The sequence below is a fragment of the Mobula birostris genome, chromosome 2 (assembly GCF_030028105.1).
Source record: "Mobula birostris isolate sMobBir1 chromosome 2, sMobBir1.hap1, whole genome shotgun sequence".
Classification (NCBI taxonomy): domain Eukaryota; kingdom Metazoa; phylum Chordata; class Chondrichthyes; order Myliobatiformes; family Myliobatidae; genus Mobula; species Mobula birostris.
Window position 1 is genome coordinate 12,547,967 of NC_092371.1, and position 20,552 is coordinate 12,568,518.

At 46.8% G+C, this 20,552-nt stretch overlaps 1 protein-coding gene across 4 annotated transcripts in view; it reads right to left on the bottom strand.

Annotated features, from left to right (window-relative positions):
- The window catches only part of LOC140212444 (tuftelin-like), a 29,363-nt gene that overhangs the window by 1,848 nt on the left and 6,963 nt on the right, over nt 1-20,552 (bottom strand). For 2 of the 4 annotated variants that reach the window (XM_072283243.1, XM_072283262.1), the window contains exons 4-12: nt 17,586-17,687; nt 16,652-16,744; nt 15,256-15,324; nt 12,837-12,947; nt 8,305-8,433; nt 8,123-8,217; nt 3,260-3,365; nt 2,185-2,268; nt 627-736 (exon numbers count right to left, since the gene is read on the bottom strand). In XM_072283243.1, coding sequence (XP_072139344.1) covers nt 627-736; nt 2,185-2,268; nt 3,260-3,365; nt 8,123-8,217; nt 8,305-8,433; nt 12,837-12,947; nt 15,256-15,324; nt 16,652-16,744; nt 17,586-17,687 — 899 coding nt within the window. The remainder of the gene's footprint in view (nt 1-626; nt 737-2,184; nt 2,269-3,259; nt 3,366-8,122; nt 8,218-8,304; nt 8,434-12,836; nt 12,948-15,255; nt 15,325-16,651; nt 16,745-17,585; nt 17,688-20,552) is intronic. The other 2 variants (XM_072283253.1, XM_072283271.1) reach the window with 2 other exon arrangements.

Genomic DNA, 20,552 nt, shown 5'->3' on the forward strand with positions numbered 1-20,552 from the left:
ACTTTTTTCCTGGGGTGGAACTGTTTAAATCTAAGGGGCATAATTTTAAGGTGATTGGAAGAAATGCCTGAGAGGTGGGGGGGGGGGGGGGGATGTTTGTCTTATAGTGTGGAATGCACTGCCAGGGGTGGTGATAGAGGCAGATATGTAAAGAGCTTTTAAGAAATTTTTAGATAGGCACGTGGCAGAATGCAACATGGAGGGAAGGGTTAGGTTGATTTTGGAAGAGGTTAAAATGTTGCTACAATATTGTGGGCCAAAGCACCTGTACTGTTCTGTAATATTCTACTTTTTCTCCTGCAGGTGAGTGAATCAGGCTAGTATATGATAACTTTGATAATACATTTACTTTGAGCTTTGAGGAAAGGTGCACATGCAAGGTGGATTGTGAGATCAAGAGTTCATGTTTTAGCACGAGAGGTCTGATAACAGCAGGCTAAAGGCTGAGCCTGGATAAAGGCAGAGGTTCCCAATCACCCCTCCACAAATGGTCACTCCCTGCCAATTATCTGCCTTTCCAGAGACCACTTAGGCACGGCGCTCAAACAGGCTGTGATGGAGTGTTACTGACCATCTCTCTTCTCTCCCCCCCCCCCCCCCCCACCCGGCGACGATGCCATGATTACCTGAGGCTGTGCTGGTCCGGAAGTGCCTGGGTGCCACTCTTGGACAGGTTGCGATGGGGTATGCCCTTGCTGGAGCTGAGGTACTCCGCTCGATCCTGCAACTCCCGATTCTGCCAAACAGGACACAAAGGGAAGGGCTGAGTGCAATGGAACATCTGGGGGTAATGGAAATTTGGTGGCAGAGACCTGCAGAGGGAGTAAACACCTACTGTAGCTTGCAAGAGCCTCAGCCCATGAACAACACCTTCTGTTAACCGGCGCCACAGTAGCATAGCAGTTAGTGCAACACTATTACAGTTTGGGGTGCTGGAGTTTGGAACTCAGTTATGGCGCCATCTGTTAGGAGTCTCTGTATGTCCTTGCCAAGGACTGCTGGGTTTTCCTTTGACGCTCCAGTTCCTCCCACAGTCCAAAGACACAGTAGCAGGTTAATTGGTCATTGTTAATTGTCTGCAGTTCAGTTAGGGTTAGTCGGGTTTGCTGGGCGGTGTGGCTCAAGTGGCTGGAAGGCCCTGTGCTGCACTGTTTCACAAAAAAAACTCTACTGTCTAATTGTTCTACCTCATCTCATTCCATTGTGAAAGTTCCCGCCCCAGATCAGTGACTTGCTATGTTTTTTTGAACAAGATACAATTACACTTATGTCTCTCAGGTCACCCCTCCCCCACTCTGCTCACTCCTGTCCCTGCACCCTCGTACCCTCTCCTTTACCCCCATCCCATAGCGTTACAAAATAATTAAATATTCAGAATTCCTTCATGGAAATTCATGGCGAAATGAGAACCTAATTCATTGAAATTGGAGTCACGGGTCAATAGGGTTGTAAAGAGAGCTTTTTGCACATTGACCTTCATAGATCAATGTATTGAGTACAGGAGTTGGGATGTTATGTTGAAATTGTATGAGACGTTGGTGAGACCTAATTTGGAGTATTGTGTGCAGCTCTGTTCACCTACCTACCAAGTAAGATGTCAGTAAGATTAAAAGACAAAGTTTACGAGGATGTTGCCAGGACTCAGTCTGATTATAGGGAAAGGTTCGGACTTTATTCCATAGAGTGTAAGAAAATAAGGGGAGATTTGATAGTGATAGACAAAATTATGAAGGGTAATTGCAAGCGGGCTTTCTCCACTGAGGTTTGATGAGACTACAACTAAAGGTCATGGGTTCAGGGTGAAAGGTGGAATGTCTAAGGAGAACAATTTCACTCTAGAAGATGGTGTGAGTGTGGAACAAGTTACCAGCAGAAGTGATGGATGTGTGTTTGATTGCAACATTTAAGAGGAGTTTGGATAAGTATGTGGTTGGGAGCTTGGTTCAGGTATGGATCGATGGAACTAGGCAGAATAACAGTCTGATATAGATTGGATGGGCTGAAGGGCCTGTTTCTGTGCTGTGATTCCAAAACCCTTGCCAAGTTTAAACAGCTCAGTTGAATTTCCTCTTAATCTGCTCTGCTCAAAGAAGAGCAAACACACCTTCACTGATCTCCCCAGCACTCCGCAGCCCAAAGAACACTAATGAAATGCACCTTTGGGTGCTGCCCTCAGTCTCTTACCTCAGACTCCAGATGCTCAACTCTCTCCCGCAGCTGCTGGATCAACAGGTCCTTCTCCTCAATCTGACCTCTGGAAGACTGAAGCTGTGGAGGGAGAAACAGACATCCTTGGACTTGATTTCAGTGTACTTAGTAATCTAGGATGCAGTGTGGCACAACTGGTAAAGCAGCTACCCCACTGCACAGCAGATACAGCTTCAATCCTCACCTCGGGTGCCTTCTGTATTGGCACATCATTCCTCTGAATGTGTGGATTGTAGAAGGTAAGTTACTCCTAGACCATAGGTGAGGGGTGGAATCCGGTGGGGAAGTCGATGGGAATAAAATAGGATTCTCTCCATTAACAGGAATGTTGCAACAACTCCCACACCCACTGGGGGGCAGGGGGAGGGGGCTTTCTGCACTCTTACCCCTTGACCCCAACCTTCTCAGGATGTCGAGCTGTCCCAGGTTGGTGGGTCCCTGGCCCGGGATCGAATGTCTGTATGACCCGGAAGCACAAAGGCTGGAGAGTCAGTGGGCCTGGAGTTTAGAGTCCCATTGCTGCCTAGTCCAGGGGCTTGATACCAATGATCAAAGCCCAAATTGAAGTCCAGAAGCTGAAACCCATTGGCCAAAATCTGGAAGCCTGGAGCTTAGGGTTGCAGGACCGTCTGTGTGTGGGTGGGTGGGGAAGGGAGGAATGGGGCAAGCTTTGCCGTTGTTTGTTGTGTTCTCTCAAGCTTTGTGAACATGCTATATTGGTGCCAGAATACTTGGTGGGCTGCCCCAGCACATTATTAGCTTGTTAATGCAAATGAGACATTTCATGTTTTGATGTATACATGGTAAATAAATGAATCTGAATCTGAAATATGCAGCCCCCAGCCATCCTGGGGCAGATGCCATCTGCATCTATCTGCCCCAGGATGGCTGGGATTGTCAGAGTAATACAGGCCTTTCGGCCCAACTTGTCCATGCCAACCAGGGTATCTGAGCTGGTCCCATTTGCCCACCCCCTCCTGCAGAGAATTTCCACAACCCAGGTCACGGAGCAGAACAAACACAAAAGAGATACGGGTATCCATGCACCCACCTGTTCAATCATCTGCCGGACTTTCCTCTGTTGGCTCTGCAACATGTCGCTGAGGTGGGAGATCTTCTCCCGCAGGGTCTTTACCTCCTTCTCCAGCTGCTCCGACCTGTGGGAAACAGACCGAGAGGCGGAGAGATGGTTAAACCCTGGGAGCTGTCCACAAGACCGGTAGGTGGAGAAGGCTTCTGTAGCGCCAGTGCACCAGGCTCACGCTGGAGACGGAAACTGGGGTATCAGAGTCTGACTAATCCCTGGACCACAAGGGCCGCAGGGACCATACACTCCTGTCCCCTCCATCTGGCTCCCGCTATATCCAGCCAACCGGGTCTGATCCCTGCTAGGAGCTAAAATGCTTTCACACTGTACAGCGAGTAAGGTCACTGCCCCACAGATCCAGAGATGTGAGTTCAGCTCCAACCTCCAGCGCTCTGTGTGTGTCTCTGTCTCCATGCATGCATGCATATGCATAAATCTCCAACTAAACCACACTTGGGAGAATTGATGTTCAGTTCTGGCTGCCTCATAGGAAGGATGTGGAAGCTTTAGAGAGGGTACAGAGGCAATTTACCAAAATGTCTGGATGAGAGAACATGTCTTATGAGGATTGTTTGAGAGACCTAGGGCTCTTCTCTTTGGAGTGAAGGAGGATAGGTGAAGTGAACAGCCAGACTTTCTTCCCCAGGGTGGAAATGACTAATATAAGGGGCCATAATTTTAAGGTGATTCGAGGAACATATAGAGGGGAATGTTAGAGGCAGGGCTATCCAATCTGCCAGGGGTGTTGGTAGAGGCAGATACATTAGGGTCATGGTGGAGAACACGTCTAATATGCCAAAGAATGATGTTATGGATGAAATGGGAGGTGAGGACCTCGATAAAATCACTGTCACTAAAGAGATAGTGATGAGCAAACTAGAGGGCCTGAAGGTGGATAAGTCCCCTGGTCCTGATGGGATGCATCCCAGGGTGCTGAGGGAATTGGCAGAGTTTATAGTAGACGTGTTGGTAATCATTTACCAAAATTCTCTAGACTCTGGGCAGGTCCTGGCGGATTGGAAGACAGCAAATGTCACGCCACTTTTTTAAAAAGGATGTAGGCAAAAGGCAGGCAACTATAGACCAGTTAGCTTAACATCTGTAGGTGGGAAAATGCTTGAAGCTGTCATTAAGGAAGAAATAGCGAAACATTTAGAAAGGAGTGGTTCCATTAGACAGACACAGCATGGATTCAGAAAGGGCAGGTCCTGTTTGACAAACTTACTGGAGTTCTTTGAGGATATAATGTGTGCAGTAGATAGAGGGGAACAGGTGGATGTCGTATACTTGGATTTCCAGAAGGCATTCGATAAGGTGCCACACAAGAGACTTATTTAAGCTAGGGATGCATAGAGTCGGAGGAAGTGTATTGGCATGGATAGTGGATTGGTTAACCAATAGAAGGCAGAGAGTTGGTATAAATGGGTGTTGCTCCGGTTGGCAGTCAGTGATGAGTGGGGTGCCACAGGGGTCAGTGCTGGGCCTGCAGCTGTTTACCATTTATATTGATGATTTGGAAGAGGGGACTGAGTGTAGCGTAGCAAAATTTGCTGATGACACTAAACTGAATGGAGAAGCAAACTGTACAGAGGATGTGGAGAGTCTGCAGAGGGATATAGATAGCTTAAATGAGTGGGCCAAGGTCTGGCAGATGGAATATGACGTTGGTAAATGCAAGATCATCCACTTTGGAAGGAATAATAGAAGAGTAGATTATTATTTAAATGGTGAAAGATTGCAGCATGCTGTTGTGCAGAGAGACTTGGGAGTGCTCGTGCATGAATCGCAAAAGCTTGTAGGTACCACAGGTTATTAAGGCGGCAAATGGAATGTTGGCCTTTATTGCTAGAGAGATTGAATTCAAGAGCAGGGAGGTCATGCAACTGTACAGGGTACTGGTGAGGACACATCTGGAGTACTGTGTGCAGTTCTGGTCTCCATATTTGAGGAAGGATATACTGGCTTTGGAGGCAGTGCAGAGGAGGTTCACCAGGTTGATTCCAGAGATGAAGGGGTTAACCTATGAGAAGCGATTGAGTCGCCTGGGACTATACTCTCTGGAATTCAAAAGAATGAGAGGGGATCTCATAGAAACATGCAAAATTTTGAAAGGGATAGATAAGATGCTAAGGGATAGGAAAGTTGTTTCCATTGGCAGGTGAGACTAGAACTAGGGGACATTGCCTCAAGATTCATGGGAGAAGATTTAGGACTGAGATGAGGAGAAACTTTTTTCCCCCCAGAGAGTGGTAAATCTGTGGAATTCTCTGCCCAGGGAGGCAGTTGAGGCTTCTTAACTAAATATATTTAAGATACAGTTAGATAATTTTTTACATAGTAGGAGAATTAAGGGTTATGGGGAAAAGGCAGGTAGATGGAGCTGAGTTTACAGACAGATCTTAGTACATGGCGGGCAGTCTCGATGGGCTGGATGGCCTACACCTGCTCTTATTTCTTATGTTCTTATTTAAGAGACTTTTTGAATGAAATAGAGGACAATGTAGAAAGGAAAGGTTAGACTGATCTTAGAGTAGGTTTAAAGGTCAGCATCTTGGTTCAAAAGGCCTGTAGTGTGCTACTACATTCTACAAAATTGTAGAATGTCTATGAGATGGCTTTTTAGAACAGCTTGTGGTTGAGGCCTCTAGATTGGGTGTTATGCTATGACCCAGACTTGATTAGTAAGCTTAAGATAAAGAAACCCTCAAGAGTCTGTGATCATAATATGACAGAATTCATTCTGTAATTTGAGAAGTAGCCACCAAAATTGGATGTATCTAAAGTATCAATATTACAATGGGGTAATGAATGGAATTACAGAGCCATAAGAGAGGAGGTGGCCAAATTTAGTTGCCAGGGGACAGTAGCAGAGATGACGACAGTGCAGCAATGGCTGGAGTTTTAGGGAGCAATAGGAAAGTGCAGGTAAGACCATCCCAAAGATGAAAAAGTATTCTACAGGGATGTTGAGGAAGCTGTGGATGATGAGGAAGTCAAAGACAGCATAAAAGCAAAGGAGAGGGCATAGAATAAAGCAAATATTAGTGGGAAGTTAGAGGATTGGGAAGTTTTTAAAAGCCAACGGAAGCAACTCAAAAAGCCATAAAGGGAGAAAAGATTAAATATGAAAAAAGCTGGCCAATGATATAAAAAGTTTTTTCAGATTTTTTAATATATATGTGTGTGTGTGTATGTATGTATATATGTGTATATATATATATATATATATAGAGAGAGAGAGAGTAAAAGAGATGAGAGTCAATATCGATATCGGACCACTGGAAAATGATGCCGGAGAGGAAGAGGTAGTAATGGGGAATAAAAAAATTGCAGACGAATTTAAGTATTTTGTGCCAGTCTTCACTGTGGAAGATAAGAACAATCTGCCAGAAATGTGAGCATGTTGGGGCAGAAGTGAGTGTTGTTGCTATTACTAATGAGAAGGTGCTTGGGAAGATGAAAAGCCTGTAGGTGAAAGAGGTAGCTAAAGAGACTGGAAGCATTAGTAATGATGTTTCAAGAATCACTAGATTCTAGAATGGTTCTGGAGGACTGGAAAATTGCAATTGTCACTCCATTCTTCAAGAAGAGAGCGAGGCAGAAGAAAGGAAATAGTATGCCAGTTAGCCTGACATCAGTGGTTGGGAAGATGTTGGAGTCCATTATTAAGGATGAGGTTTTGGGGTACTTGGAGGCACGCGATAAAATAAGCTTAAGTCAGCATAGTTTTCATCGTGGGAAATTTTGCCTGACAAAAAAGTAGCAGATGGAATATAGTGTAGGGAGGTGTATGGTCATGCACTTTGCTAGATGGAATATAGGCTATTTTCTAAATGGGGAGAAAATTCAAAAATTGGAGGTGCAAGGGGAGTGGGGATTCATAAAGGTTAACTTGCAGGTTGAGCCGGTGGTAAAGAAGGCAAATGCAATGTTAGCATTCAATTGAAGAGCAAGAATGTAATGTTGAGGCCTTAAGGCACTGGTCAGACCGCACTCATAGCGTACTGTGAGTAGTTTTGGGTCCCTTGTCTAAGAAAGGATGTGCTGGCACTGGAGAGGGTCCAGAGGAGGTTCACAAGAATGATTCCAGGAATGAAAGGCTTAATGTATGAAGGGCATTTGATGGTTCTATGATAGTATTCACTGGAATTTAGAAGAATGGTGGGGGAGGTCTCATTGAAACCTATCGAATATTGAAAGGCCTAAATGGAGTGGACAGAGAGGATGTTTCCTATAACGGGGGCGTCTAGGGCCAGAGGGCACAGCCTCAGAATTGAGAGACATCTATTTAAAACAGATGAGAAGAAGTTTCTCCAGCCAGGGGGCGGTGAACATATGGAACTCATTGCCACAGATGGCTGTGTAGGGCAGGACATTGGGTATATTAAGGCAGAATTTGACAGTTTCTGGATTAATCAGGGTGTCAAAGGTTATGGGGAGAAGGCAAGAGAATTGGTTTGAGAGGGATAATAAATCAGCCTGGATGAAATGGCAGAGCAGATTCGATGGGCTGAATGGCCTATTTCTGCTCCTTTGTCTTACTAGATCATAAATCTATTGTCCCAATCCTTGAAGCTTTGTCCTTTAGATTTAGTCTCTGGAGATTGCAGATGCTGCAACTTGGAACAATGTACAACAGGTCAGTGAGTATCTGGGACAGGGTGGAACTGTTGACGCAGTGTTGACAGTTCCTCCTTCATCGTCCACTGAAACTCCTCGACCCATTGTGTTCTGTCCCAAGTTGCAACCATGGATGGAGAGAGGGGCTGCCCGCTTTGCCCCATGGCTCTGAGAGGGAGTGGGGGCACCAACCCGCCTCGGCTGTACCTGTGCTGATGAGCCTCAGCATCCTGCCTCCGTGTCCTCATCTCCCCCAGCTGCCTCTCGCCCTCCTCCATCTTGGCGACCAGAATCCGGTGCTCCTGGTGAGAGATCAACGAGACACTGTCAGCACTCGGGTCGCCACCCCACCCTCACCACCGAGCCGCAGACGTGCTCCCCACCCCCACCTGTTCCATTCCAGCCATCAACCGCTGGAGTTCCTCAATCCGCCCATCCTGCTGGACCACCCTCTCCTCCGAACTCTGCAGCAATTGCCTCGTCTCTCCCAGCTGCCTTTTGTACAGGCTGGCCTGATCCTACAGCAGAGAGAGAACAAGTACAAGTCAGTTTTATTATTTAGCTGTACACAAGTACACACGCAAAGTAATATTACCACAAATAAATTAACAAATAATGAGGTGCATTTATGACACAAAAAGTAAACTGTAAACGTGATGAGGCCTGGGTGGTGGCAGGGAGCTTAGTAGTCTTATGGGCCTGCGGGAAGAAGCTGTTCCCCATCTTAAATTCTTGCCCTAACGCTAGAGTACTTCCAGCCTGTCGTTAGAGGGTCAAAGTGGTTGTTGGATAGATGGACAGGATCATTGACAATGCTAAGAGCCCTGCCTATGCAAGCTCCTGATGAGGATCTTGGATAGGAGAAAGAGAGACCCCCATGATCCTCTCAGCAGTCCTCTGCAGTGACTTGGACTCGCAGTCAGATGCTGTGCAATTCCTAAACACAACCCCTGTTGCGTGGGGCACAGTTTCATCACACACGTCACAGGCCCACAAGTGGCCCAGCAATCTGTGAGAAAATCAGAATTAGGTTTAATATCACCGCCGTATGTTGTGAAATGTCTTGTTTGGCGGCAGCAGTACAATGCTAGACAAAAATTACTGTAAGCTACAAAACCAAGGTGCAAGAACAAAAAAGGACTAGTGAAATAATAGTTCCAAAATAGTTTCACAGGGCATTACAGCACAAAAATCAGGCACTTCAGCCCATCTAATCAATGCCAAACTATTATTCTGACCAGTCCCATTGACCAAATCCCTCCCTTACACGTGCTATCCAAATTTGTCTTAAATATTGAAATCAAAGACACATTCACCACTTCCACTGGTAGCTTGTTCCACACTCTCACCATCCTGTGAGTGAAGATGTTCCTCCTCAAGTTCCCCTTAAACTTTTCACCTTTCACCCTTGACCTATAACCTGTAGTTCTAGTCTCATCCAACCTCAGTGGAAAAAGCCATCTTGCATTTTCCATATCTATATCCCTCATAATTTTGTGTATTATCTCCATTCACTCTCCTACGCTCTAGGAAATAAAGTCCTAACCAATTCAATATTTCCATATAATTCAGGTCCTCAAGTCCTGGCAACACCCCTGTAAGTTTTTCCCCATAAAATTGACACCTTTCAGCCTTAACCAGATGGCAGAGGGGAAGAAGCCGTTCCAAACACACTTCAGGTCCCAGTACCTCCTCTCTGATGGTAGTAATGAGAAGAGGGCATATTCTGTATAATATCTAAGCTTGCTGTTGATACAAAGCTGTGTGGCAGAGTGTGCTGTGTCAAGGGTTCAGGGTGGTAAACATTAGGGGAGGATTTGGAGGGGGCATACAGACAGCTTAAGTGGAGGGGTGAGATGATAAGTTGGAATAGTGTGAGATTTTTAAATATAAAAGAGGTTTTTTTAAACATGGGGAGAATTTGAAATGTCCCTGTACACCAATCACACACAAAATTCTTAGGAAACTTGAGAGAGTGGGGACACATTTGGTCAGGGTGTCTCAAACCAGGGGTCACTGTTTCTACATTCAGGGGAGACAAAAGAAGAACTGTTCAGCCAAAAATAGGCAGAAAGTGCTTGGAAGTCTCTACCCAGGAGGGCAGTAGAGGCTCAGTCCCCTAGTGTATTCAAGGCAGGTCAATGGACAGCTTTTGTTACTGAAGAAATTGAAGAATTGTGGGGCTAGAACAAGAAAATGGGGCAGACGTAAAATAAAACCTTCATGAATGGCAGAGCAGAGCCGAGCCACAGAGCCAGACATGGGTCTCTTCTGCCTGGCAATTACCAGCCACCATCTCCTCAAACCCACAGTCTGTGTTACCGACTGCAAAAGTTCCTGACATCGACCTCCCGTACACAAGCTCAGTCAGTCAGTCAATCCCAACCCCTCCCCCAGCAAGGCAAGGCTCCATTGCGCAGGGAGTCATTCCCACCTGTCCTCTGCTTCACCCTTTTTAAAGGAGATTAGCTTTATTTATCAAATGTACTTGCATTAACAACCAACACAATTTCTTTTTTTTCCCTGTAAGAAAATTGATCTCAAGGTAATCGCATTGCCTGCTCTCCTTGGTATTACAGGGGCTGCAAAGAAGAGCCATCAGGACCGTCACAGAGGCTGCTGAGCGACCTCTGGATGACTATGGATCAAGAGCTGTGACCCGTGGGCCCATTGCTGCTGGGACACAAGCCGGGGACAGATCAAACCTGGCTGGGTCGCCTGGGCGAGGGTGTCTGCTGTTGAAAGACCCGAAGAAGCATACACATTAGCCAGAAAAAGTGGCTCACCTGAGGACTGGGAGAAATTCAGAGTTCAGCAGAGGAGGACAAAGGGCTTAATTAGGAAGGGGAGAAAAGATTATGAGAGAAAACTGGCAAGGAACATAAAAACTGACTGTAAAAGCTTTTATAGATATGTAAAAAGGAAAAGACTGGTAAAGACAAATGTAGGTCCCCTACAGACAGAAACAGGTGAATTGATTATGGGGAGCAAGGACATGACAGACCAATTGAATAATTACTTTGGTTCTGTCTTCACTAAGGAGGACATAAATAATCTTCCAGAAATAGTAGGGGACAGAGGGCCCAGTGAGATGGAGGAACTGAGCGAAATACATGTTAGTAGGGAAGTGGTGTTAGGTAAATTGAAGGGATTGAAGGCAGATAAATCCCCAGGGCCAGATGGTCTGCATCCCAGAGTGCTTAAGGAAGTAGCCCAAGAAATAGTGGATGCATTAGTGATAATTTTTTAAAACTCGTTAGATTCTGGACTAGTTCCTGAGGATTGGAGGGTGGTTAATGTAACCCCACTTTTTAAAAAAGGAGGGAGAGAAACCGGGGAATTATAGACCGGTTAGCCTAACGTCGGTGGTGGGGAAACTGCTGGAGTCAGTTATCAAAGATGTGATAACAGCACATTTGGAAAGCAGTGAAATCATCGGACAAAGTCAGCATGCATTTGTGAAAGGAAAATCATGTCTGACGAATCTCATAGAATTTTTTGAGGATGTAACTAGTAGAGTGGATAGGAGAGAACCAGTGGATGTGGCATATTTAGATTTTCAAAAGGCTTTTGACAAGGTCCCACACAGGAGATTAGTGTGCAAACTTAAAGCACACGGTATTGGGGGTAAGGTATTGATGTGGATAGAGAATTGGTTAGCAGGCAGGAAGCAAAGAGTGGGAATAAACGGGACCTTTTCAGAATGGCAGGCAGTGACTAGTGGGGTACCGCAAGGCTCAGTGCTGGGACCCCAGTTGTTTACAATATATATTAATGACTTGGATGAGGGAATTAAATGCAGCATCTCCAAGTTTGCGGATGATATGAAGCTGGACAGCAGTGTTAGCTGTGAGGAGGATGCTAAGAGGATGCAGGGTGACTTGGATAGTTTGGGTGAGTGGGCAAATTCATGGCAGATGCAATTTAATGTGGATAAATGTGAAGTTATCCACTTTGGTGGCAAAAATAGGAAAACAGATTATTATCTGAATGGTGGCCGATTAGGAAAAGGGGAGGTGCAACGAGACCTGGGTGTCATTATACACCAGTCATTGAAAGTGGGCATGCAGGTACAGTAGGCAGTGAAAAAGGCGAATGGTATGCTGGCATTTATAGCGAGAGGATTCGAGTACAGGAGCAGGGAGGTACTACTGCAGTTGTACAAGGCCTTGGTGAGACCACACCTGGAGTATTGTGTGCAGTTTTGGTCCCCTAATCTGAGGAAAGACATCCTTGCCATACAGGGAGTACAAAGAAGGTTCACCAGATTGATTCCTGGGATGGCAGGACTTTCATATGAAGAAAGACTGGATGAACTAGGCTTGTACTCGTTGGAATTTAGAAGATTGAGGGGGGATCTGATTGAAACGTATAAAATCCTAAAGGGATTGGACAGGCTAGATGCAGGAAGATTGTTCCCGATGTTGGGGAAGTCCAGAACGAGGGGTCACAGTTTGAGGATAAAGGGGAAGCCTTTTAGGACTGAGATTAGGAAAAACTTCTTCACACAGAGAGTGGTGAATCTGTGGAATTCTCTGCCACAGGAAACAGTTGAGGCCAGTTCATTGGCTATATTTAAGAGGGAGTTAGATATGGCCCTTGTGGCTACGGGGATCAGGGGGTATGGAGGGAAGGCTGGTGCAGGGTTCTGAGTTGGATGATCAGCCATGATCATAATAAATGGCGGTGCAGGCTTGAAGGGCCAAATGGCCTACTCCTGCACCTATTTTCTATGTTTCTATGAAACACCTGATGATACCAGGTTACGTCACCGTTGATGTGTCCCAGCACATCCTAGCATGCATCATGTCAACTTTGATAACAAATTTACTTATAACATTTTTGATGGAGCCCTCCAATTGTCTTTGACAAGGAGATGCCCCAAAGTGGATGGGCCTGTTTTGAGGTCTGTCCCACTCACCTCCAAGAGTTTGGTCTCCCTCTCGTGTCTCCCCTCGGCCTCCATCAGCTTCCTGTAAAGCCTCTGTGTGGCCTCCCGCATCTGCTCCGTCTCCTGCTCCCAGGTGTCCGTCTGCCAAGAGGGAGAGATGGTTAACCCCCCTCGAGTAAAGTTCCTCCGACCCTGAGAGTCCTCCACCTCATTCCCCTTCTCCACCCCCTTTGAAAACAGGTTTATAAAATCCCGGGGGACGTGGATAAGGCCTGGGCAGGGAGAGCCGGATAGTGTAGCAGATACTGTAGTGCAAATACAGCATCGGCACCCTGGGTTCAACTCCCGTTGCTGACTGTAGAGTTCGTACGTTCTCCTAGTGACCGCGTGGGTTTCTTCCCACGTTGCAGAGACGTCCATGTTAGCGTGCTAATTGGTCACATGGGTGTAACTGGATGGCACGGGCTCATTGGGGGTGGGGGGGGAGGTTTAAAGGGAAACAGAGGGTGGTGGGCAGTGGCAGCGACAGGGATTTTTTCTTGCTGGTGCTACAGTGGGGCTGAATGATTCAGTGATGGTGCTGAGGGATGTACTGTGTGGTAATATGTACAGTATTCGCAAGGCCAGACGCGTGGCATTCAAAAGTCAGTTTCAAGCATTGTGTCTACTATAAATGCCTCTGTTGATTCAGAAGCAACAGCAATTGATAGATCTAATATAGAAGTGAACTGTGACAGTGTCAACAGCATTGGAGACAACCCGGGCTACACAGAGCATAAACAAACAAACCAACAGAGCATCCGAACCACAGCGCACAACGTGAATCACACACCAATCCCGCAATCAGCGTCAAATGCGTGCTTTTCAACTGAAGAACACAACACTAACCCACAACGTCCACTGCTATCCACATTACATAGACAGACAATGCCAAAAGATACACTGTTATTAAAGTCAAATAAGGCAAACAACAGGTGCAAGGCTTTACCAGGAGTTGGACAAACTGTACTTTGACCATGCAATACCTCAATTAATTCGGCTACTGAATTTAAAACTAAAATCAACAGAATCACCGCTTGGAAGTCTAAGCAAAACCAGTAGCAGTAAATGTAATATTTTAGGATTTGCAGGAAACATAAGGACTATGGGGTATCCACCACAAAATAATAATAATAATCAGCATTAGTCTTGGCCCAAATTTTTTTAAAAAATCAACTGCGCTCATGGGGATGTGGGACAAGCTGCCAGAGGAAGTGGGAGAGGTAGGTGAAACTACCAGGAGCCGACGGCTTGCGTTACAAGGAGAGGCTGATGAGTTTTTCCTCTTCCCTTCGAGTGTAGGAGGCTAAGGGGTGACCCTACACAGGGTCAGGAAAGGCTGAGATAAGGTGAATGGTGAGTGTCTTATTTCCAAGGGTAGCGAAGTGTATGGCCATGCACTTTGGTAGAAGGAATAAAGGTGTTTTCAGACTGTTTTCTGAACAGTGAGAAATTTCAGAAATCTGAGGTGAAAGGGACTTGGGAGAGCTTGTGCAGGTTAAAGATTAACTTGCAAGTAGAGTCGATGGTAAGGAAGGCAAATACAATGTTAGCGTTCATTTCGCGAGGACTGAATATGAGCAAAGATGTAAAGCTGAGGCTTTATAAGGAACTGGGCAGACAGCCGTGGAGGCCAAGTTGTTAGAGTACATTTCAAGTGGTGACTAATCAGTCACTTGATTAGTCGGGGTGTCAAAGGTTACAGCGAGAAGGCAGGAAAATGGGGTTGAGAGGGAAAATAAATCAAATGGCAGAGCAGACCTGATGGGCTGAATGGCCTATTTCTGCCCCTATACCTTATAGTCTTATGGAAATCTGGATCACGTGCAGGCAGAGGGATTTCGTTGAAACACAAGAGATTTTGTAGATGTTGGAAACACACAAAATGCTGGAGGAACTCAGCAGGGTGGGTAGAATCTATGGAAATGAATTAACAGTCAACATTTCAAGCCAAGACCCGTCTTCAGGACTGGAAAGGAAGGGGACAGATGCTAGAATAAGGTGGTGGGGAGCGGGGTAAGAGGACAAGCTAGAAGGTTGGTAGAGGGTGGGAGATGATAGATGGAAGAGGTAAATGGCTGAAGAAAGAGGAATCTAATAGGAGAGGGGAGTGAGCCATGGAAGGAGCAGGGGCACTGGAGGGAAGTGATGAGCAGTTGAGGGGGTGAGAAGAGAAGAGGGAGGGGGGAAATTACTGGAAGTTGGAGAACTTGATGTTCATGCTATCTGGTTGGAGGCTACCAAGTGTTGCTCCTCCATCCTGAGAGAGGCCTCATTGTGGCAGTGGAGGAGGCCATGATTTTTATGGTGTTCCTTGTATACCTGTGCTTTAGTGTTGTGTTCTAAGTGACAGCATTACCGCAGAACCTCTCACGTGTCCTCCAACAACCTCTGTGGGTTGCAAACTCACCTGAGTACTTGCAGCTGTCAACCCACTCCGCGGAGTCTGCTCTCTTTCGTGGCTCAGCCGGGAAACACCCTAGTGAACCAAAGGAGGGTCAGTCAGGTAGACACTGAATCAACTCAAACTTCAACAAGAACGTCCCGTTACAACACAGTAAGACATAGGAACAGAATTAGGCCATTCAGCCCATCGAGTCTTCTCCACCATTTGATCATGGCTGATATATTATCCCTCTCAACCCCATTCTCCTACCTTCTCCTCCTAACCTTTGACAATCTGACTAATCAAGAACCTGTTAACCTCCACTTTAAATATATCCAATTGCTTGGCTTCCGTAGCCATCTGTCGCAATGAATTCCACAGATTCACCACCCTCTGGCTAAAGAAATTCCTTCTCGTCTCTGTTCTAAATGGATGTCATCTATTCTGAGGCTGTGCCCTCTGGTCCTAGACTCAACCACTATAGAAACATCCTCTCCACATCCACTTTATCTACGCCTTTCAATGTTGGCTAGATTTCAGTGAGATTCCCCCCCCCCCCCATTCTTCTAAACTCCAGCAAGTACAGGCCCAGAGACATCAAACATTAACACTTTCATCTGGCACTAGAGGACAGGGTCACCCTGGGCACTCTCTGCCTGCATTGTCCAAGCAGAGGTTAGGGTAGGAAGTGTGCAATTAACAAATTCCCTCCCTCTAACCACTGCTACCCAACGGAGGGATTGCTCTCTTCTTCCACCTTGGGGGAAGGTCACAAATAGAAGCCAATGTGATCCTCACCATTGCATTTCCAAAGGCCCAATCAATTATTGCCATGGACGGTGCATCTTTCCAATTGCCTACGCCTGGCCAGCTACTCGTCCGCTGAGAAGCTCAAATCCATCTTCACCCCATGTTGGGTTGTAGGCGGGGAACAGGCTATTCAGCCCACTGACACCTGTCCACCCCTCCTTTTAAACTCTGCCCCCTCCCACCTCAAATGCACGCTCTCCAGTGTTTGAGATTTCGACTCTGGGAAACAGACACTCTCTGCCTCCGTAAATCTCCATCAGATCTCCCCTCCCGGCCCAGCCAGCCCAATTACAGTCATGTGACCGACGAACCTGCACGTCTTTGGAATGTGAGGAAACCAGAGTACCCGGAGGAAACCCCTGTGGACACGGGGACACCAGACAAACCTCTAACCGACAGCGGTGCAAAGTGATCCCGCACTGGATCTGCGACCTTGCCACCCTGGGAGGGTCAGGGCTAGAATCTGGAACGGGTAGCTGGGCAATGTGAGGAGAATAAAGTGGGGTCGGTATCAATGGGTCAGCACAGATGCAATGGACTGAAGGGCCTGTCTCCATGACCCTGTGACCAAAGGGTGTCACTGGTGATCAGGCAGACCCCACATTTTTACCTCGGGCTTGGTGTAATAATCCAGAACGTTGAACTGCGATCCACTCATCCCGGCAGAAAGATTCTGTCGGATCATCTCCATGGAATGCCTCACCTAAAGACGGCCATCAGAATAACGTCAGTGTAGTGGATATCAGAACATGGCATCTTCCTGCACCATGTCCTCTCTCTTCATAAGGGTTAAATACAGAGTGAATCTCCCTCCACACCATCCCATCACACACTCCCGGGGTCAGACGCAGAGTGAAGCTCCCTCCACATCATCCCAGCACACACTCCATAGGTCAGACACAGAGTGAAACTCCCCCTACACTATCCCATCACACACTCCTGGGGTCAGACACAGAGTGAAGCTTCCTCTACACTGTCCCATCACACTCGACTGGGGTCAGACACAGAGTGAAGCTCCCTCCACACCGTCCCATCACACTCTCCTAGGGTCAGATACCAAGTGAAGCTCCCACTACCCTGACCCATCGCACACTCCCGGGGTCAGACACAGAGTGGAGCTCCCCCTACACTGTCCCATCACATACTCCCGGGGTCAGACACAGAGTAAAGCTCCCCCTACACTGTCCCATCACACACTCCCGGGGTCAGACACAGAGTAAAGCTCCATCTACACCATTGCATCACACACTCCCGGGGTCAGACACAGAGTGAAGCTCCCTCTACACTGTCCCATCACACACTCCCGGGGTCAGACACTGAGTGAAACTCCCTCTACATTGTGATAATTTGTTGTGCTGGGTGAAAGGGAATCAGTGGATTTTTCACCCCTCCCCACCCATACACCTCACTGACGTCCCACCTTTCCTGTACAATCCAGTACCTCACACACATCCCCTCACCCTCCTCTGGATTAAACTCTACTTGCCACCTCACTGCCCAAGCGATCAAACCTGCCCCCTGTTCAAAGCTCCAAGCCAACTAACCTCTTTAAACTGTGCAAGTTCCATCCGAAGCTGCCCGAGGGGGCTCTCCTGGGTACTGGGGGGCTTGCCTTTGACACCTGGCTCATACGTCAGGTACGCCTGCTGAGTACAGAAACTCCGTTAGTGAATGCACAACGGCTAGATTTACCCCACACATCTTCAGCCTCAGGGACACTGTTTCAAAGTTCAAGGTAAATTTATTATCAAAGTTATTATATGTCACCATATACAACCCTGAGATTCATTTTCTTGCAAGCATGCACAGTAAATCCAAGAAAGACAGTAGAATCAATGAAAGACCGCACCCAACAGGATGGACAGACTACCAAAGTGCAAAAGATAACATGCGGTGCAAATGCAAAGGAGAAAATAAAAAATGAAATAACTAGATCCCTCCTGGCACGTCGCACCAGACAGTCAGCCATTCTTTTCTGGCGCGTGCTGTCAGGATTGGTCTCCTTTCGGACTAACTGGGTCACGATATGAACGTTCCTGACTCCACCCTTTTTTTTATATGAGGCCAAGTGGCTTGCTCGACGCCCAACGCGGCACAGATGGAAAGCGTGCTCGGGGGGTGGCCCGACTTGGATTCGAACTCGGGAGCCTTCGCTCCGGAGACTGGCACTGATGCCGCTACGCCACCAGCAGGCCAATAAATAGATAAATAAGCAAGCGATTAGTACAGAAAACTTGGAAGTGAGCCCACAGGTTGTGGGAACAGTTCTGTGATGGGGCAAGTGAAATTGAGTGAAATTATCCACCACTGGTTCAAGAGCCTGATGGTTGAGGGGTAATAACTGTTCCTCAACCTGGTGGAGTGGGTCCTGAGGCTCCTGTACCTAGTAACACAGCAACACCAGACGAAACGCCGCAGGAACTCGGCAGGTCAGGCATCGCCAATAACCATTTGACGTTTTGGAGCCCTGATGGAGGGTCTCAGCCTGAGACGTTTCCCTCCATAGATGTTGCCTGACCTGCTGAGTTCCTCCAGAGGCTTATGTGTGTTGCTCTGGATTTCCAGCGTCTGCAGTCCCCCTTTCCTGCCTGTGCTGGTTCACTGAGGGTCAAGAAGTGACCTCAGCCAAGTAGGATTGGAGGTGGATGCTGATATGATTGTTTCTGATGGAGGCTTGTAGATAGACACCTGAATGGAGGGCTATGGACTACGTGCAGGCGGAAGGGATTTCATTTAATTTGGAATAATGGCTAGCACAAATATATCGGGCAGAAAGGCCTACTCCTATGCCTCGTCTAAACCAACTTTCAGTCTCAGTCCAAGGCAAGTCATGAAGTCGGGGGTTTGGAAGGGTGTGAGCAAGACAGGAGTAGGGTCAGGATGGGGTAAACTCCTTGAATATTGGTACAACAATGGGAACAGTCCAACTCTGATGGTCAGCCCATGGCATTGGGTGGTGGTAACTTAACCAAAATAAACTTTATTCAGAATAAAAATATTTACAAGAATAAAGCGACCAAAGCCTTTTTGTCCGTACATTCATCGTCAATGCGTCCTATTACATTCCTAAAAACCAATGGGACTGTTGCCACTAATGTGTCTACCCTGGGGGAGGTACACAATTACAATAATTGGGGAGATTCTTCACCCACGTTCTACAGTGAAGAATCCCACACTGTGGTTCTTCCCCACTCAGCCCTTGGAGTGGCTGCACTGAACTTCGGTGTGTCCCCCACTGGAACGTGCCCATCTGTAGCACTTTCCCATGGACATCTCGATGTCCAGCAGGCCAAAGGGCACCCTTCACCGAGTTGATGCTAGGCCAGTGCGTGTGTCCCTGTGAACAGTCCGTAGATCAGAGAGTCCTGTGTCACACAACCAGATCACAGACCCTTTCATCTTTCTCCACAGCTTCTTCGCAAACCCACAAAGAGGTCTGCTGCGGATAAAAAGATTGAGGATAAGTGACGCTCTCGAAAGGTCCCATTTATACAGGGGGTTACCACAACAAATCTGGCCCAAGCCTCATAAGGAGGTGGTGGGACAGGTACTGGAATCGGTCTACCATTGTCTCATGTACCGAGATACAGTGAAAAGCTTGTCTTGTGTACTGTTCATACCAATCAGATCACAGTGCATCAAGGTAGAACAAGGTCAAACAGTAACAATACAGAATAAAGTGCAACAGCTGAAGAGAGAGTGCAGTGCAGGGAAATGATCTGCAGTTGTGTGCAGTTTTGTGTCCCCTAATCTGAGGAAAGACATTCTTGCCATAGAGAGAGTACAAAGAAGGTTCACCAAATTGATTCCTGGGATGGCAGGACTTTCATATGATGAAAGACTGGATTGACTAGGCTTATACTCGTTGGAATTTAGAAGATTGAGGGGGGATCTTATTGAAACATATAAAATCCTAAAGGGATTGGACAGGCTAGATGCAGGAAGATTGTTCCCGATGTTGGGGAAGTCCAGAACGAGGGGTCACAGTTTGAGGATAAAGGGGAAGCCTTTTAGGACTGAGATGAGGAAAAACTTCTTCACACAGAGAGTGGTGAATCTGTGGAATTCTCTGCCACAGGAAACAGTTAAGGCCAGTTCATTGGCTATATTTAAGAGGGAGTTAGATATGGCCCTTGTGGCTAAAGGGATCAGGGGGTATGGAGGGAAGGTGGTACAGGGTTCTGAGTTGGATTGTACACTCTGGAATTTAGAAGGCTGAGAGGGGACCTTATTGAAACATATAAAATTGTTAAGGGATTGGACATGCTGAAGGCAGGAATGCTCTGCTCCAGAAGGCTGTGGAGGTCAAGTCTCTGGATGCTTTCAAGAAAGAGATGGATAGAGCTCTTAAAGATAGCGGAATCAAAGGTTATGGGGATAAGGCTGGAACTGGATACTGATTGTGGATGATCAGCCATGATCATACCGAATGGCCTACTCCTGCATCTATTTTCTATGTTTCTATGATAAAGTACAAAATCATAATGAGGTAGGTTGTAAGGCCAGGTGTC